At 34.8% G+C, this 15,895-nt stretch overlaps 1 protein-coding gene and 1 long non-coding RNA gene across 2 annotated transcripts; one reads left to right on the forward strand and one right to left on the reverse strand.

Annotated features, from left to right (window-relative positions):
• The first annotated feature begins 1,775 nt into the window (after nt 1-1,775).
• On the forward strand, nt 1,776-4,641 carry LOC145141460 (uncharacterized). The gene is made up of 2 exons (XR_013722671.1): nt 1,776-2,128; nt 4,373-4,641. It is a non-coding gene; the product is annotated as an uncharacterized LOC145141460 (long non-coding RNA).
• A 1,815-nt stretch (nt 4,642-6,456) lies between these two features.
• Nucleotides 6,457-12,389, reverse strand: LOC145136538 (methionine S-methyltransferase-like). The gene is made up of 11 exons (XM_079070661.1): nt 12,036-12,389; nt 11,075-11,268; nt 10,652-10,858; nt 10,458-10,553; nt 9,995-10,372; nt 9,274-9,510; nt 9,036-9,170; nt 8,649-8,969; nt 8,261-8,440; nt 7,180-8,139; nt 6,457-7,037 (listed from the first exon to the last, which is right to left on the reverse strand). The coding sequence occupies exons 1-11, from the start codon at nt 12,280-12,282 to the stop codon at nt 6,741-6,743; spliced, it is 3,252 nt and encodes a 1,083-aa protein (XP_078926787.1). The 5' UTR covers nt 12,283-12,389; the 3' UTR covers nt 6,457-6,740.
• Nucleotides 12,390-15,895: the final 3,506 nt, after the last annotated feature.

Genomic DNA, 15,895 nt, shown 5'->3' on the forward strand with positions numbered 1-15,895 from the left:
AATATAACTCTTTTCATATTGGTTTACAACATATATATTATAACTGAAAAGGAAAATATAACTTTTAGTAGATTGTGATGAGAAAAAGCGATTAGTTTATGATTTTAGACATTGAATTTCAAATTTAGATTATCTAGGAAAATTGTTAAAATCAGAAATTGCTATTTATACGTCGTCATTTGTCATGATATTATAGTTTGTTTTAAAATTTGGATTTTCTCATTTTGAAAGATGGAAGCCAGAATATAGGACATGCAAGTATATGACGAGAGTTCGTAATTAATAACATATAATAACTTTTCTAAAAAATCAAAGTCATCTTTCCGGTTAAAATTCAAAGAGATAAGGATGTTTGTGGTTTAATTGAGCCAACAACCAATAAGATATAAGAGATGAATTGAAATAGTTGGGGGTGGCTAAGCACCCGCTTGCTCCCCCACTGGCTAAGCTATCTTAATTCCTAAGTTTTCATTTTTCTTACTTTCAAACGTTAAAAAAGTTCTCTATGGTGTTTGAACATTTTATTGGAAACAAACTATACCTACGTGTAAGAATTGTTAACAAAATATAATAAGAGTAATATAGTTTTAAATAGTTAGGTAGAATTTTATATTGATTCTCAAAGAAAATCAATAAATAAATAAAAAATAATTAACATATCATATGATTTAAAATTCTACATTTGGAAGTAGTAATTAACTTTAGCAACTTATCCAAGTATAGGTGAGCATTTGGACCGTACTAGAACCTAGAGTAGTTTTAAGATGTAAGTAAGGATCATGGATACGTCCAATTGCGGCATATCGATGGTTGTTTTCCGACTCTTAGATTAGTACATCATTTATTGTGTACGATACAACATTCACTGTGTAACGACACCCAATTGATTTGTAAAAAATTTCAGCACAATATGAATGATGTTGAAATATCTATTTGTCAACATGCTGGAAAGAGGGTATTTTTCCAAGGATTCCTCTATGTCAGTTTCAAGATGACATGTTCCCATTCAAGCTGAAGAGAAAACATTTCCCAGTTCGATTATGTTTCGTGATGACAATCAATAAAGCTCACGGACAAACAATTCCAAATATAGATATTTATCTTTCATAATCGGTTTTCTTGCATGGCCAATTTTATGTCTCATTATCAAGATGATATCATGTGCCAATACAAATGTATTAGTGAAGTCAAATGAACAATTCAACAGCAGTGAAGTCTATACATCAAATGTGGTATATAAAGAAGTGTTCAACGGTTAATAATGCACAATTAATCATGAGTTCACGCACATTTGTAAAGAATCCTAACTTTTCATTTTTAATTCTTATTGATTTTGTTTTTTCTAGCATGACTATATTGATAATTGTTTAGATGTAGTAACTATTTGCACAAACGAACTAATTGTCTCTACAACTAATTTCTGAAGAAAAAAATGTTTAAACCCGGCGCTTGGCGCGGATAAACGGCTAGATATATATATATATATATATATATATATATATATATATATATATATATATATATATATATAGAGAGAGAGAGAGAGAGAGAGAGAGAGCTAGGTTCATGTATGGATGGACAATTATTGTGTGGATGTAAGGATTAATATGGATCAACCATTTCAAAAACCTACACAAGGTAATTTTGTAATCTTAGTTTTTAATTATTTATGGTAAATTATAAAATTAATTAATATCCTTTTATATAGGAAATAAGTTTTAATTCATGCCTAATTCATCTTTATTAACCCTACCTTAACCACAAAAAAGATAGGAGGATCCCATTTGTCGGACATCACCATCGTCGACCCACCATCGCCACTCAACACCATCAACCATTATCACTTTTGCAGCCGCCACCACTACCTAACCTAATTCGATTTCACAACCACACCTGTTTTGTGAGGATTAAATTCTCTGTCCCTGATTTGATGCTTCTCAATATCAGTTATTGAAAAGCGAATGCAAGTGTGCTATGTGTGATTGCGATTAAAAGATGGGATGGGAAAGACAACAACGATCCACAACATTCAACTTCAATCGGCACAATACAATATTCAGATTTTAAAAGGTTTCCTCACAAATTCTTGCATTGGACTCTAAGTTTCTACATTCTGAGTTTAATTTAGGTAAGAAATAAGTCGATATTTTTCTGATTTTTATTTGTTCTAATTACAATCATGCCTACACGATTTTTAAATCATTTCATCTTATTTTTTGATGTGAATCTTTTGGCCGAAAAACACTTGATGATATGAATTGCATTTTTATTTTCGACAAAGGTAAAAAAGATATTAGGGTTTTAGATGGAATGATGACGACGGATTTCAAAAAGGGATGGCAGATCCTATTTTACATTTTTATCTCTTTATCCTATTTATACATGAAATTTACGTTCTTTTCCACAATGCTTTCAACTTTTTTGATTTTTAAATTCGTTCATTTTTACGAGCATGATTATGTATTTGTTTAGGGTAAATTACACGGTTCGTCACATGCCAGAAAGCGTGTTTAGTCTCTATTTTCAAAAATTAACTCGGACCGTCCCTCTATTTGTTTTTCCTTACACGCTTAGTCCCTATTGACATGAAATGCATTTTTTACCCTTAATAATTTATTTTTTTCATTTTATTTTGTTTTTTTATCAGTTTTAAATTAAAAATAATATATATATATATATATATATATATATATATATATATATATATATATATATATATATATATATATATCCCTACCCATCTATTTTCAGTTCCCCATCTCAAGATTTTCCATAAACCACCACATATAACCGCCAACACCTCCGACATCGCCACCTACCGCCAACACCTCCGACACCACCGCTTATCACCGCCAGCACCTCTGCACCACCACCTACCATCCCACCATCTCAGTGGGTCCCTCCACCTTCGATACTCTCCTTCTTTTCTCCCTCTGTTTCCTTCTTTTATTCCGTCACCACCACCTCGTACCTATTCCGACAATACCACCATATACCTATTCCGACGCCACCAATCACCTCTAGACCACAATCCATTAATATATCTTACATTTTATTTGAAACCCTCTCAGATTCGAACCTAGAGCTTCGTTGAATATGGTGGTCTGGTAGCTTCACATGAGTTCTGGCCCTAGAGCTCCAGTAAACGCATACATATCAAAATTGGTGCTAAGCTCCACAACATAAATTCCGAAATTGAAATCAATGATGAGAGAAAGAAATAGAAAACCACCCCTGCATCTTTATGAGTTTGAAGTCTGGGAATTGATAAAACAAACAGAAAATAAAGAAAGAAACTAGCGTTTAGATTTTATCATATCTGAAAGATCTCCACTTGGTGCCGATTTGAACAAATTTAAAATGGTCTTCAGCTCCTCTTCCCTCTGTAACCATGTCGCCGGAGATAATGGCTACCTCTGCCTCCGATTCGAACAAAGAAGAAAGAAAGAGTCTGAAAATTTTTGATTGAGACCGGAGAAGAAAGAGAAAGCGATCGACGGTTCTTCATTTGGGGTGTCTTGATGCTCGCCGGAAGAGATGAAATCGTTGAGGCGATGTTCCTCGGCAAAAGATGAATCCGATGAAGTGATGGTGGGGTTTAGTAACCTGGAAACGAAGGAGGTAGAAGGAATGTAGAAGGAAAGGGGGAAAGGGAACAGGGAGGTTGGGTTAGGGTATTTAATTTTTTTTCTTTTTTTTTAATATAAAATAATTTATGATTAATGTAATAATAAAATATTAAGGGCAATATAGTCATTTTATAGTTGGAAAGGGATACAACGTGCAAATTTAAATTAATGAGGGATGAAGCGTGCATGCTTTAAAATAATAAGGGACGGTCCGAGTTAATTTTTGAAAATAGGGACTAAACACGCTTTCTGGCATGTGCACGAGGGACGAATGGTGTAATTTACCCATTTGTTTATTACCTGGCGCAGATTGAACACCATTCCCATATCTTTTTTATTTACTTAATAACTTTTAGAAATGGTAGTATCCATTACTTAAATAAAATGTGCAGTTTTGCCATTCTAGGATTATTGCAATAGATTTTTTATTTTTATTTTTGTTATAATCATGATAATCCATATATGTATAACTCAAGCATAATATGTGTTCTTGGAAATTTGTCAATTCTACTAGAATCATTCTTTTAGAATGCACTATCTGTATTATTTGTTAGATTTATAAAAAGTCTGAAAGAATTGAAGTGGATAAAATTCTTGTATTACATAGTTTTTTTTTGTAGTGGTGCTTGTATATAAAATGTTCATTCAACATATAGTTATTTGAATCAATTTCATAACCATAGTTTGAATTCTGATAGCATTCTCACATAATTTTATTTTTACATAATTCGATTTCATGACAGTTATTCTCATAGAATACGTTAAGGGAACATGATGATCACAGGCTGAAGGTTGGATGATAGTGTGTGGGATGGAGACGAATAATGATCACCGATCTTGCAAAAAGAACACATTATTTGTGGTTATATTCTCGCAGACTAATTTACAATAGAATGATAAAACTATATGTAATAGTATATTCTGGTAGAATAATCTATATATTGTGTTTTTTGTTATTAGCGAGTGTAAGATTATCATAGAATAGTACATAAAGTTTTTTATTTTCTAAGAATGTTATGAAAAAATTTAACTTGTATCCAAAAATTTATTATTCTTCAAGAAATTCATTCAATGAAAATATATATTCTGTCAGAATATGTATTCTTCTATGGTTCAAGAATTTTTTATTTTTTAATATATCTATAAACATATTCTGTCAGAATGTTCGAATTAAGAGAATTATCATCCTAAAATAAGATTTTTAAAATTAATAAAATCTATTATCTCTTAAAATCCGCAATTTTCCTTTTTTAAACCTTGTTTAATTGACTAAAATGCCCTTACAATGAGATTTATGTGATTATTCTATTTTCTTTAATTTATTAATATAGGAAAACGACTTTCTTAAAATAACAAAAACCATTGGTCCACATTCATCCATACATCCATACAATATATAACATACATATTATAACCTAGTCCTATATATATATATATATATATATATATATATATATATATATATATATATATATATATATATATATATAAATCTTGAAAATGAAGGAATCTTAGGGAAAATGTAACGTAACCATCAATTTCTTGTTAAAATCCTATGACTGATTACCAGCAAACCAGATTTAGAAATTAATTAGACAAATTAACAAGGACAAACAAATTCCAAGTTTATAACAACAGGATAGCAATTTGAAAAAATATTTACCAAAATTGTATTCTAAAATATATTTACTAAAATATAGTAAAAACAAAAAAGATAATTGTTTTTACTAAAAATAGATAAATAACAAAAGGACCTACATTTCTAATGGCGACGCTCCTCCACCATCCACTCCTGCCCACCTGCACTCTCCTCCCCAGGAAGTCAAACTCCATGCTCTTCCTACCAGCCGGTCCAAATCTATATGGGTTCAGCGGCTATTTCACCGACTTAAAAAAGAATTGCTCCTTGTTACTACGATTGAAGGTCGCCAGCAAAGGTGATGGATCTCTTCCTTAAACCGTTTGTGAGAAATTGCAAGATCCCATCATGTACTGTTGTAAACTCATTGAGAAAAAGATAATAAAACTACTATGGGCCTTATTTCCATCTCTGATTATGTCATCTCCAACATCTTCTTTCCATCTCTGATGATGACATCTCCATTCTCCAATGTACTAATGTAAATTTAAACTCTTAGAAACCCAACAATTTCCGGCGATCATGGAATCTCCAACGTCTTCCGTTCATCTCCTTCAGTCGCACCTGGTTCATTCCCACATAAACAGGTCATTGGATTTCAACACACATGTTTCTGGGTGTGTTTTGAATGATTTTTTTGTACAAACGAGTTTATGTGTGTTTAAATCCGGCTAGGTAGAGTTGTCCAAGAACTAGAGATTGTGAGTCGAATATGAACCGTGAAGATGGATCGTCATATCACTTGGGTATTTCACATATAAATTTTTCTTTCTGTGCTTCCTGCAGCTTAACGAAAAAACTGATCGTCAGCAATCAAAAGAGACGACGAGGAGGGAACACAAAGAGGGAACCGGAAGAAAGAAGATAGAAGCAGGACTGGTGGGCCTATTTTAGTTTATTTAATCATTTTGATATAAAAATTATGTATTTTACTATTATTTGGTAAATAGTTTTGAAACTACTATCTATTGGTAAATATTTTTTCCAGTAACTATGTTTTGATAAAAAGCTCAACAAATTCCCACGTCAAAGTGTAGCATAGGATAAACCAATCAATACTACTCCATAATTGAGTCCATATATCTACAACATTACCAATGAAATTCAACATAAACATGAAGAGAGAACCTAATTAATGCAAAATGAGAATCAAAGGATACCAATTTCTTCAAAAAGGCCCCAAAGAAGTAAATGTCAACTTAATCATCATTAAAAAAATACCCTAGAAAGCTTGTTCTAGTACCATATAGTCCAGTCAATTTCAATGTTTGTATAAAATACAACGGTAGGTGACTAGGTGTCTTTTACATACACCCATATACGAAAATATGTATACAACACTTGAAACTTGTGGAACATCACACAATAACTATAGTTCAATAACATGAACACAAGTAGTTTATTTCGCGACACCTAAGTCACAAAAAAAAAAGATAAAAACCAACAGCTTCCACAATAGGAAACAATTAGAATTAGTTGACAATTTGCTTGAATTTGGCAATGCAATCCAAAGCACGATCAAAATCAAAGTCTTCTAGGGCTAATGTGAACCTGCAATAGCCTGGGATCCCGGTCCATGAAGCTCCATTGATGCATAAACCTGTGGTTCTCAGCATTGCTTCTCGGATGTTGGTGTCATTCAGCTTCACTTCCCATGTTGAACCATCTTTCTTGATTTTAATGGTTTTGCCAAGATAAGCCGAGGGTTTTGCAATTACGGAAACGCCCCCGTGAGCTTCAATGACTTCCCACCCGCAACTCTCGAGTGTCTTTTTCATGTACGTGCAAAACAAGCAAAGAATAGATGATTTTTGTCCGGAGTAAAGGTTGTGTACGCAAAGACTTTCTTTTTTGGACTGAATAAACTGTCTGAATGTGAGTAAATCATTTTGCTAAATTAAAAAATTTTACCTGTTTCAAACGCTTCAATCGATCAGCCAGCAATTTCCCCTGTTTCTCACCATCACCCGTTAGATCTCCATTTTGCTCTCTAAGATCCAGCAATTTCTTGGCAGTGTAGCGAATAGTACTATGAGGTTTATTCAACCCCGAGAATCCATAACACGCATCCGCCAAAAACCTCTGATTCAAAACTAGAAACCCGGAAGCAAGCCCTCCAGTTGGCATTTTAAAAAACAACCCACCAAGCAAACACACACAAAAAGACGAGCTTCCCTTTAACTCCACCAAACTTCCATCCAAATTCCACCCTTCCCAACCCTTCAAATTAAACTCCACCCCCGAAAACGAAGTATCAATAATCACCCTCGCCCCATATTTAGCACAAATTTTCAACAAACTTTTCATTTCTTCATTGCTATAAAGTAACCCAGTCGGATTTATCGTGGGACCGGAAATGTAAACCCATGGTTTCGTGACAGTTTCGAGTGCTTTACCAAGTTGGTTTTCGGTCAGTTTAAAACCGGTTTCCGGGCAGGTCGGGATGGAGACAATGTTTGCGTTTAAGAACCGGGCAGCTGCGGTGTAAGTTCCGTTTGATCCGGTGGGTATGCAGAGGGTTCCGTGTTCTTCGATGCAGCAGAGTACGAGTTTATTGAAAAGAGCGAGAGGGAAATCGGCGTATATGAATTCAGCGGTGTGATCGGCTGAGAAACCGTAAGCGGTTTTGATGAACTGTTTGATGCTTGGTGTTACATCGCATTCGGATTCGGTTACGTTTTGCCTTGCAAAGCTTTCAAAGATGGCAGCTTTGACTGGGGTTGGTGTAGGGAGGAATATTTGGTCCACGTCCATGTGGATTAGAGAAGATGTATCGGTTTCTTTGATTGATAATTCTGCGTCTGTTAGAACTGAGATTGCAGAACTTGAGAATCCGATCATGTCGCTAGATTTTGTGTTTTCGGTTTCTCTCTGAAAAAAAGAAGAAAATAAAGAGTGAGTGACATCTGACATGAACCCAATGTAGAAGTTAGGTCAAAGATACTACAACTGAAAAACAGATTGAGATTATAGATTTCATGTATTAGCAAACCTCTGTAGGTGGACGTCTGTCAGGAAGCTTAAAGGACAGAAGCTCATTGAAAAGACAACCATAATAATATTGGCTAATCAGAGCAGTATTGCCTTGTAATAGTTCCACGCTTTTTGACAATCCATCAAAAATGGTTTCTTCTTCGGATATCACAAAAGCTACTTCAAGATCTGCATAAACCTGGAAAAAGAATAATAAACCTATGATGATTAGAGATCATAATGAAGATAAACTAACTTAAAGTAAATTCAAGAGCTTTTCGATTGTTGAAAACTGCCTACAAAATGGATGTTTACAAACTATGATGTTTATACTCGCACCCTCGTCTACTTCAGCAAAGATCGTGGGGCTAAAAAGGTCTTTTTGGTGATTAAAGTATAAAACATACCTGATTTCTCAACAAGCCGCATATAATGGCTGCATGAGAAGGCAATGGAGTTCTAGCAAGATATTTCAAGACTCCAATTGAACTGGGGAGACTGGAAAGCTCAAACTGGTCAGATATGTCTATAAAAAGACGAGAACCGATTTCTCTTGTGGTGCGTAAAAGATGCTCAAAGGCTGAACTAGTAACAGCCTCAAATTGTGCAATCCCTGTCACCACCACTTGTGGCCTTAACTTTTTTATCAGCTCAATCATCAAATCCGACTGACGTGGCGCTTCAATAACAGTGATTCCATCTGTACAAGTTTTCTTGTCCCCTTTTTGCTATAAACAAAGAAAATATTAGGTATACATTTCAAATGAAGTGGGCAAGTTCATGAATTACCTTACCTCAATTTCTAATGATGTTAACCATTGCTTTGGTAGGTGTCGGGTTAGATGCTCATCAACAATGGCAAGACGTGGAGTGAACAGTCGAAGGGTATTCTCAATAGCTGTAGCCCTTGAAGGAAATATAGCAACATTCTTGCAGAATAATCAAGGATAAGCAAATCAGAAAATGCAACTTCCTTGTTACATATTTACATAAGACTGTTGTAAGATAAGTTATTAAGAGAAGTCTGCTTACATCAGCACTAATTGGTACATGGTGGTATGTTTTCATGAAGCCTGCAATAAGATCTCTGAACCTTTTGCTTCCAGTTGGAGGCTCATATGGGAAACGTGAGCTGTTTTTTAAAATACCAGCAAGATATGCTAGAAATGGGATCTTCTCATCAGCAACAGACTCGTCTTGAAAAGATAAATCCAAGGAATTGCTGATATCTTGAAACCCATTTTTGAGAAAGTCAAAGATTTTCTTAACCTGTTGATTTGTTTGTTCAGTATTTACCCAATTATTTAGTAACCAGAAACAATAACTTTGTGCTTTTAGACTCCATTGGTTATACAAGACAAGACAAGATTTCTAGGGCTATTTTCAATGATGAGGGCATTTAGGTATTTTGCATAGATGAGAGATAGAGAGTCAGTCCCTCTCCCATCTTTTGGGTGGGACAAACGACATTGGTCTCTGTCCAGTTCAGTGCACGCCAAACACACAGTACAACTTGTCCTGTCCTGTTGTCCACAACAGGACAAAACAAGAAGACATTGTACTGCATTTGGCATGCATTGAACTGAGACTGATGTCAACCGGACAAAATTGCAACTTTTTGTCCGACTCAAAAAGCTGGGACAGGGACTCGCTCTCAATCTCTCGTATGTGCAAAAGACGAGAATGCCCTCCTCATCTCCATCATCGAAAACAACCCTAGAAAGCCTGTCATGTCCCGTGTAATAGTAAATACCTGGTTGGGATTTCGAAGTTGACAGCTGTAAACAGACAAAGCATGAGAAATGCGTCCACCAGCCTTTCCAAAGGCCCATGCTGTCCTAGCACAAATTGGCTGATCTCCAACAAGTCCCATGAAGAACTCAAACCTGTGTGGATTATTCTTCTCAATTTCAACTAAAGCCGAAATGTCAGTGTCAGAAGCCTGAAGAATTTTGGTTTGCCACAGCTGGTTAACGCGGAGCCCACGGCGTTCAAATAAACGTTTACAGACACCTTGTCCTGGACGCCCTCCCATATTAAATATCATGATTCCCATAGGCTTGATCACATCAATTCCTTCTTCAACTGCCCTAGCAATAAGACCTAAACCAAATTGATCCTCAACAAATCCCTGCATATAAAATGGTATCCAAAATGAAATGATTTGAAGGAAAATTTATAAAGTAGTTATTGGTAAGTATGGTGGCTCCACTTACCTGAAGTGCACAATAGTTACTCAGTGAATGGAGAAACTCTTCACTAGCATTTTCTGTAATAAGCTTGGACATTGCATCGGGATTCGGATTAAGAATCTAGAACACAATTAGGGTGAAATCAATATGGGAAACATGAGGATAATATAGATATATAATCATCAAGACATATCAAATGATTGATGAGGACTTGATACCTGTGGTATGCATCCGACAATTCGTTCAAGCTCTATGTGGTTATCTCTGCAATATGATAATAGATCAGATTCATAAAACTCTACCCTGTCAAGCAAAGTTTTCTTCTCATGGTCATAAACGAGCTCTCCATTTTCATCCAAAGCATTTAGATACAAATTTATCCATGAAATCTTTACAGCTCTTGGATTTATATCAAGCCCATAAACCTACAAGACATTATGTAGAAGAAAATGAGAAATCACAGGGAAATTTTGAACTATATAGTTTGATTAAAAGACATGCTTTCATTTTTTGACTGTTGTAAAAGGCTAATTATAATAAGTGATGGAAATAAGACATTAGTTCATTGTTCACATAGATTCTTACTAAAATCAACATCAAAATAGATAGGAATAAAGTTGAGGGACAAGAATAATCATGACCTTCAATGGTGACCATTTCTCAGCAATGGCTATGGATATCCATCCATTTCCACAACCAAGCTCAGCAACTGTCTTATCCTTGAAGATGGAATCTGGATGTCTATTCAACCCTTCATAGAAAGTAAATGACCAGTCCTCTGGCATAAAGATGCTGGGTATCACCATCATTGTTAATTTCTTTTTCTTTTGGTAACCTGTATCAGGATCATAAGGCCAAGCAACATTTTAGTCAAAGTTTGCATAAAACACTGCCTATTAACAAAGATAACGTTAACAACTGCTTTTACACCATAACAAGAGTATTCCCAGAACACTGATGACTACAATTGATCAGTCTCTAAAGGCCTATCTTAGTTTGTGAACAACTGATGAATATATATAGATGTTGTCGAATCAAGTACAAGATAAGGGATAAAATTTTGGGGGTAATATATATTATAAAGCCGATAAATGGAAAAATCTCACTCTGAATGGTCTATATATCCCTACCTAGACTATTAATCACAACTTAATGATAGGGATATATGAAGTTTAACATGGGGCAAATAGTGAAGATAGGTTTTAGTGAGTAGGAAGAAGAAGTAAGACACAGATTCGTACAGCTGAAGTAATCGTTTGACCATTCTCCCTAGTTCAGGCAGGATTAACCTCATAATCTATATGAATTTCACCTTTTATCTATTTCGAGAAGTTTGGAATCAAACTCTTTCTATATTTAGTGGATAGTTACTATTACTGCCACTCTTTTTTTATCGTAATTATCTAAAAAAATAGCTATACAGACAAAAATACAAAAGAATTGCTGTTCAAACAACATCATCATTGCAATTTGAAAATGAAAGGGCTGATTACAGAGTGTATTCGGAACACACACACATGCACTTAAAACAATCACAATCAAGTAAAAAATTAGTGGGGAGCAATGTGCAAAAACATTTAGATAGATAGAGAATTTAAGGACCTTCATTCCGTTCGAGGAATATATCTTGGATTTGGAAATGGTAAGTATCGAGGCAATGTTCTGAGGCGCCATCGGTTTCGAGCTTTTTCTGGAGATGCGTGAAGAAGATCCTGGCTTCGGTTCGGGTATCCGGGTTCTCGAGGCGCTCCAAGAGTGATCTTAATGCACTGTAGGCAGAGTCACCTGACTGTGAGCACTGCTTTAAGAACTCATCTACCGATCCATACAAGCCCTTCACTGCAGCCATTGATGGCGATCGAATCGGGTGATGAGTGTTAGCGGAGAATACGTGCGTTTTTCTTTTGTGGGATAGAGAGAGAAAGAAAGACTTTGTCACACAGTGTGGGACTGGGAGAGAGCGATGGGGGATGTTCGCGGGATTTTAATATAAAAGGTGTGGTGATGACTTCATCCGTAAATTAAACTTACGCCCCTTTAACTTTGAAAAATTAAAATCCAGACCCCTTCCTTTGATGTTGTTTGCTTTTCTTTTAAACTAGAACTTGTCCCCTCCCTGTATCGCGGGGGATGTATCGCGGGGGACGTAGACGAGGTTTTGCTTACTTTTTTATAGTCATACAAAAGAAAAGTATTACGATTCATCATTTTATCGTTTGGTGTACACTAGGGATGGGCATTTGGACCGGGGAACCGGCCGGAACCGGAACCGGATAGAACCGATCGGACCGGGACCGGGCCGATATTCTTGTGGAATTTTGGAACCGGGAACCGATAGAACCAGCAAAAACCGGAACTGTATGTTGTTATTTCTCGAGGACCGGTTCCAACATTGAAGACACGGCAAGAACCTGTAGAACCGGCGGTCCGGTTCGGTTTCTATTTTCCACCAAGTTCGGTTCACGGGCCGGTTCCGATGCTCATCCCTAGTGTACACGGCTTTCGGGGGACCAAACTTATCGATATACGAAAGTATAGGACCAAACCTGCAAACATAGCAATATACAGAGGTTGAAGGGTGGAAATTGTTGTTGTTCAAATTTGACGGGGTAAAAATGACATTTTACAAAACAAATAGATGGAAACTATCACTCTATAAAGTAAGGAGTAGAAAGTGTCATTCTACAAAATAAAGAGTGGACCGTATATAAAAATGTAGGAACCAAATCTACCAACATAAAAAATTTGTAGCCAAAATACGAAATAAGAAAGTAGATTTATGGCCAGATTTCAAAATAAAAAACTTCTATGCCAATTTATGAAAACAGGAAACTATATTATTTATAAAGGATTGGTTTTTATTATATATAATAATAATCATCCTCAATAAATAAGAATCTTATTGTCACATGTCATTCTCTCCTTCAATTTTACAAATGTCAATTTGTGGTAATTTAGAGATATTTATACTCTTCTATTATATATATATATATATATATATATATATATATATATATATATATATATATATATATATATAGGTAAATTTAAACATTTTAAATTTAAGTGTTCTTTATTAATTCAAATTAAACATTCAAGGATGCAATGTTAATAATTAATATTAGTTTAGTATTCTAATTTATAATCTCTATTATAAACAATAATTAAAATAATTATCTAAAATTAAAAAAATATTTAGGTTTGATTCTTGTAAAAACAAGTTAGCTAGGAAACTTGTTGAGCAAGTTAGAGTTCCAAACGAGCCAAATCACCAGGAGCGCACCATACCTGTCGATGCTCCAGGTTTAATTTCGATTTTAGTTTGGGGTTATGGTCATTAAACCTCAGCTTAGGTCACAAACAATACAAAAAGTGGCCATGTAAAACAAAAATTAAAAAATTCACACCCTAAAACCCTAAAATCGAAAAACCCTAGCTACAAACAAGATTTAATTCAGATCAGTTTGGATTAAGTAGTGCAAGTAATCATCAACTAAGACTCTAATACCACTGATAAGTTTTATACATATTAACACACGATTATGTGCAACGAAAACATACAACAATTCCTATGTGTTCATGCAACCTATAAGGATCTAACTTATTTATATTATTGCAACTACAAAAGTAATAACAATTACATACCTCTTTAGAAGCTAGAGATCTCCTTACTTGAGATTGCGTTCTTTCCGCCTTTGCTTGGATAAGAGGACACGAAGTAGAATCCCTCTAATGGTACCACACCCAAGAACACCAAGAGAGCATACCAAGAAAACTAAGAGAGAGGATGGAAAAAATTGAAAACTAAAAACCATAAAGGGTTTATTTTTCATTCATCTTTAGGAGAGGAAGATAGAGAACGAAATTTCTAGCAAGGAATGAGCATCTAGGGTTTGACCCCCATCTCCTTATTTATCGGCTTTAGTTGCTTAGTCCCAAAAAATCTCCAAAACCCTAATATGGATTATCTGATTTTGTTCAACCCTATCCCTTGGGGTTCTGTAATGTTCCAATTAATTAAACCTTTTAATAAGTTAAAACTCAATCATTTTAGTTAATTAACTCCCAATTAATTCCAAAATAGTTTCTAATTAATTTATCAAAACATGACAAGTTAATAATTTCTCCAATATTCTTTTGGTCTTTTAATTTCTCAAATGGGTCGTGAGGTCAATCCAAAAGGACCCTATTATTATTAGAAATATTAGCAATAGTTAATAACCGTGGACATTATTTCCAATAAGAGTGGGAAAAACATTCAATTATGGAATAATATGTGGCTTTGAGATCAAAAATTGTCTACTTGTTTTCCTCGTCTTTTTTGCCTGGAGCTGGCTTAGAAATGTGTTATCCTAGATAGAAAGTTGGTTGATGATTGGAAGTGGTGTTGGCGTCAGATTATTAGAGGAGGGGTGGATAAGTTGATATGACTGGTCAATCTTGTCTAAATTCGTAGTTTGAGAATACTTCTCATGGACAAAAAGAAAGATCATGCCTTAGATAAAGTTCTTCCTGATATTCTTCCAGCCACTACGTTCTAAACTGTAAGAAAGAGCAGTGATCAAGTGTACATTGTATACTGACATATTGAAGTGAAATGGAATTTTATTAAGTTAGGAGTTGAGTATGGTTATCATAATGATATGAAAAACTTTGAAATGTCTATGAATGAGTTGCATGACATGTTGAGGGCTTTTGGAACTAAGATGGCCATTCATAGAAACTTTAGCTTCAGATACTCTTACTTTTGCTATCATGAATGGAAGTGTTAAGAATAAGAAATACAATTACCCATAAGTAAAGGCGGTTAGAGTTGGCATACCTAAATCTAGTATACCTAATTCCAGAACCAAACTCCAAGGAAAAAAGAAAGGCTTATTCCAAGACATGTTCTGATAAGATATTTGATTCCATAAAGAATACATGCTTATCATATATGAAAAGGCTGAAAAGCTTCATGTCAAGGAGTATGGCACAGTCAGATATATGAATTTAAAATACCATTGGAACATTACTTCTTATCCTTAAGTATTTTAATAAGGATAAAGTACTTAACATTACAAGAATGTGTAGTGACTAAAGGGAAGTTAAAGATTAAAACATGGAGAAGAGAATTTGATCATGGATAACGAGCCCTTATTGTTATTCATAGGATCAAAAGACAACTCATCCTCCCTAAATTTTTAGTCTATGGCACATAATTTTATCATGGATAACGAGCCCATGCTACTATTAATAGGATAAAAAAAACAACTAGTTCTTCCAAACGGTGAGTCTACAGTCAGATATATGAATTCAAAACACCATTGGCATATTAATTCTAACCCTTGAGTATTTTAGACATTTTCAAGAATGTGCACTAACTAAAAGGAGGTAAGAAGATTAAAACATGGAGAAGAGAATTTGATCATGAATATCAAGTGTAACGCCCATAGATCCGGGCTAGTCAATTTAGAGATAAT

This window comes from Lactuca virosa, chromosome 9 (genome assembly GCF_052849685.1).
Source record: "Lactuca virosa cultivar CGN04683 chromosome 9, Lactuca_virosa_CGN04683_v6, whole genome shotgun sequence".
NCBI classification, from domain to species: Eukaryota; Viridiplantae; Streptophyta; class Magnoliopsida; order Asterales; family Asteraceae; genus Lactuca; species Lactuca virosa.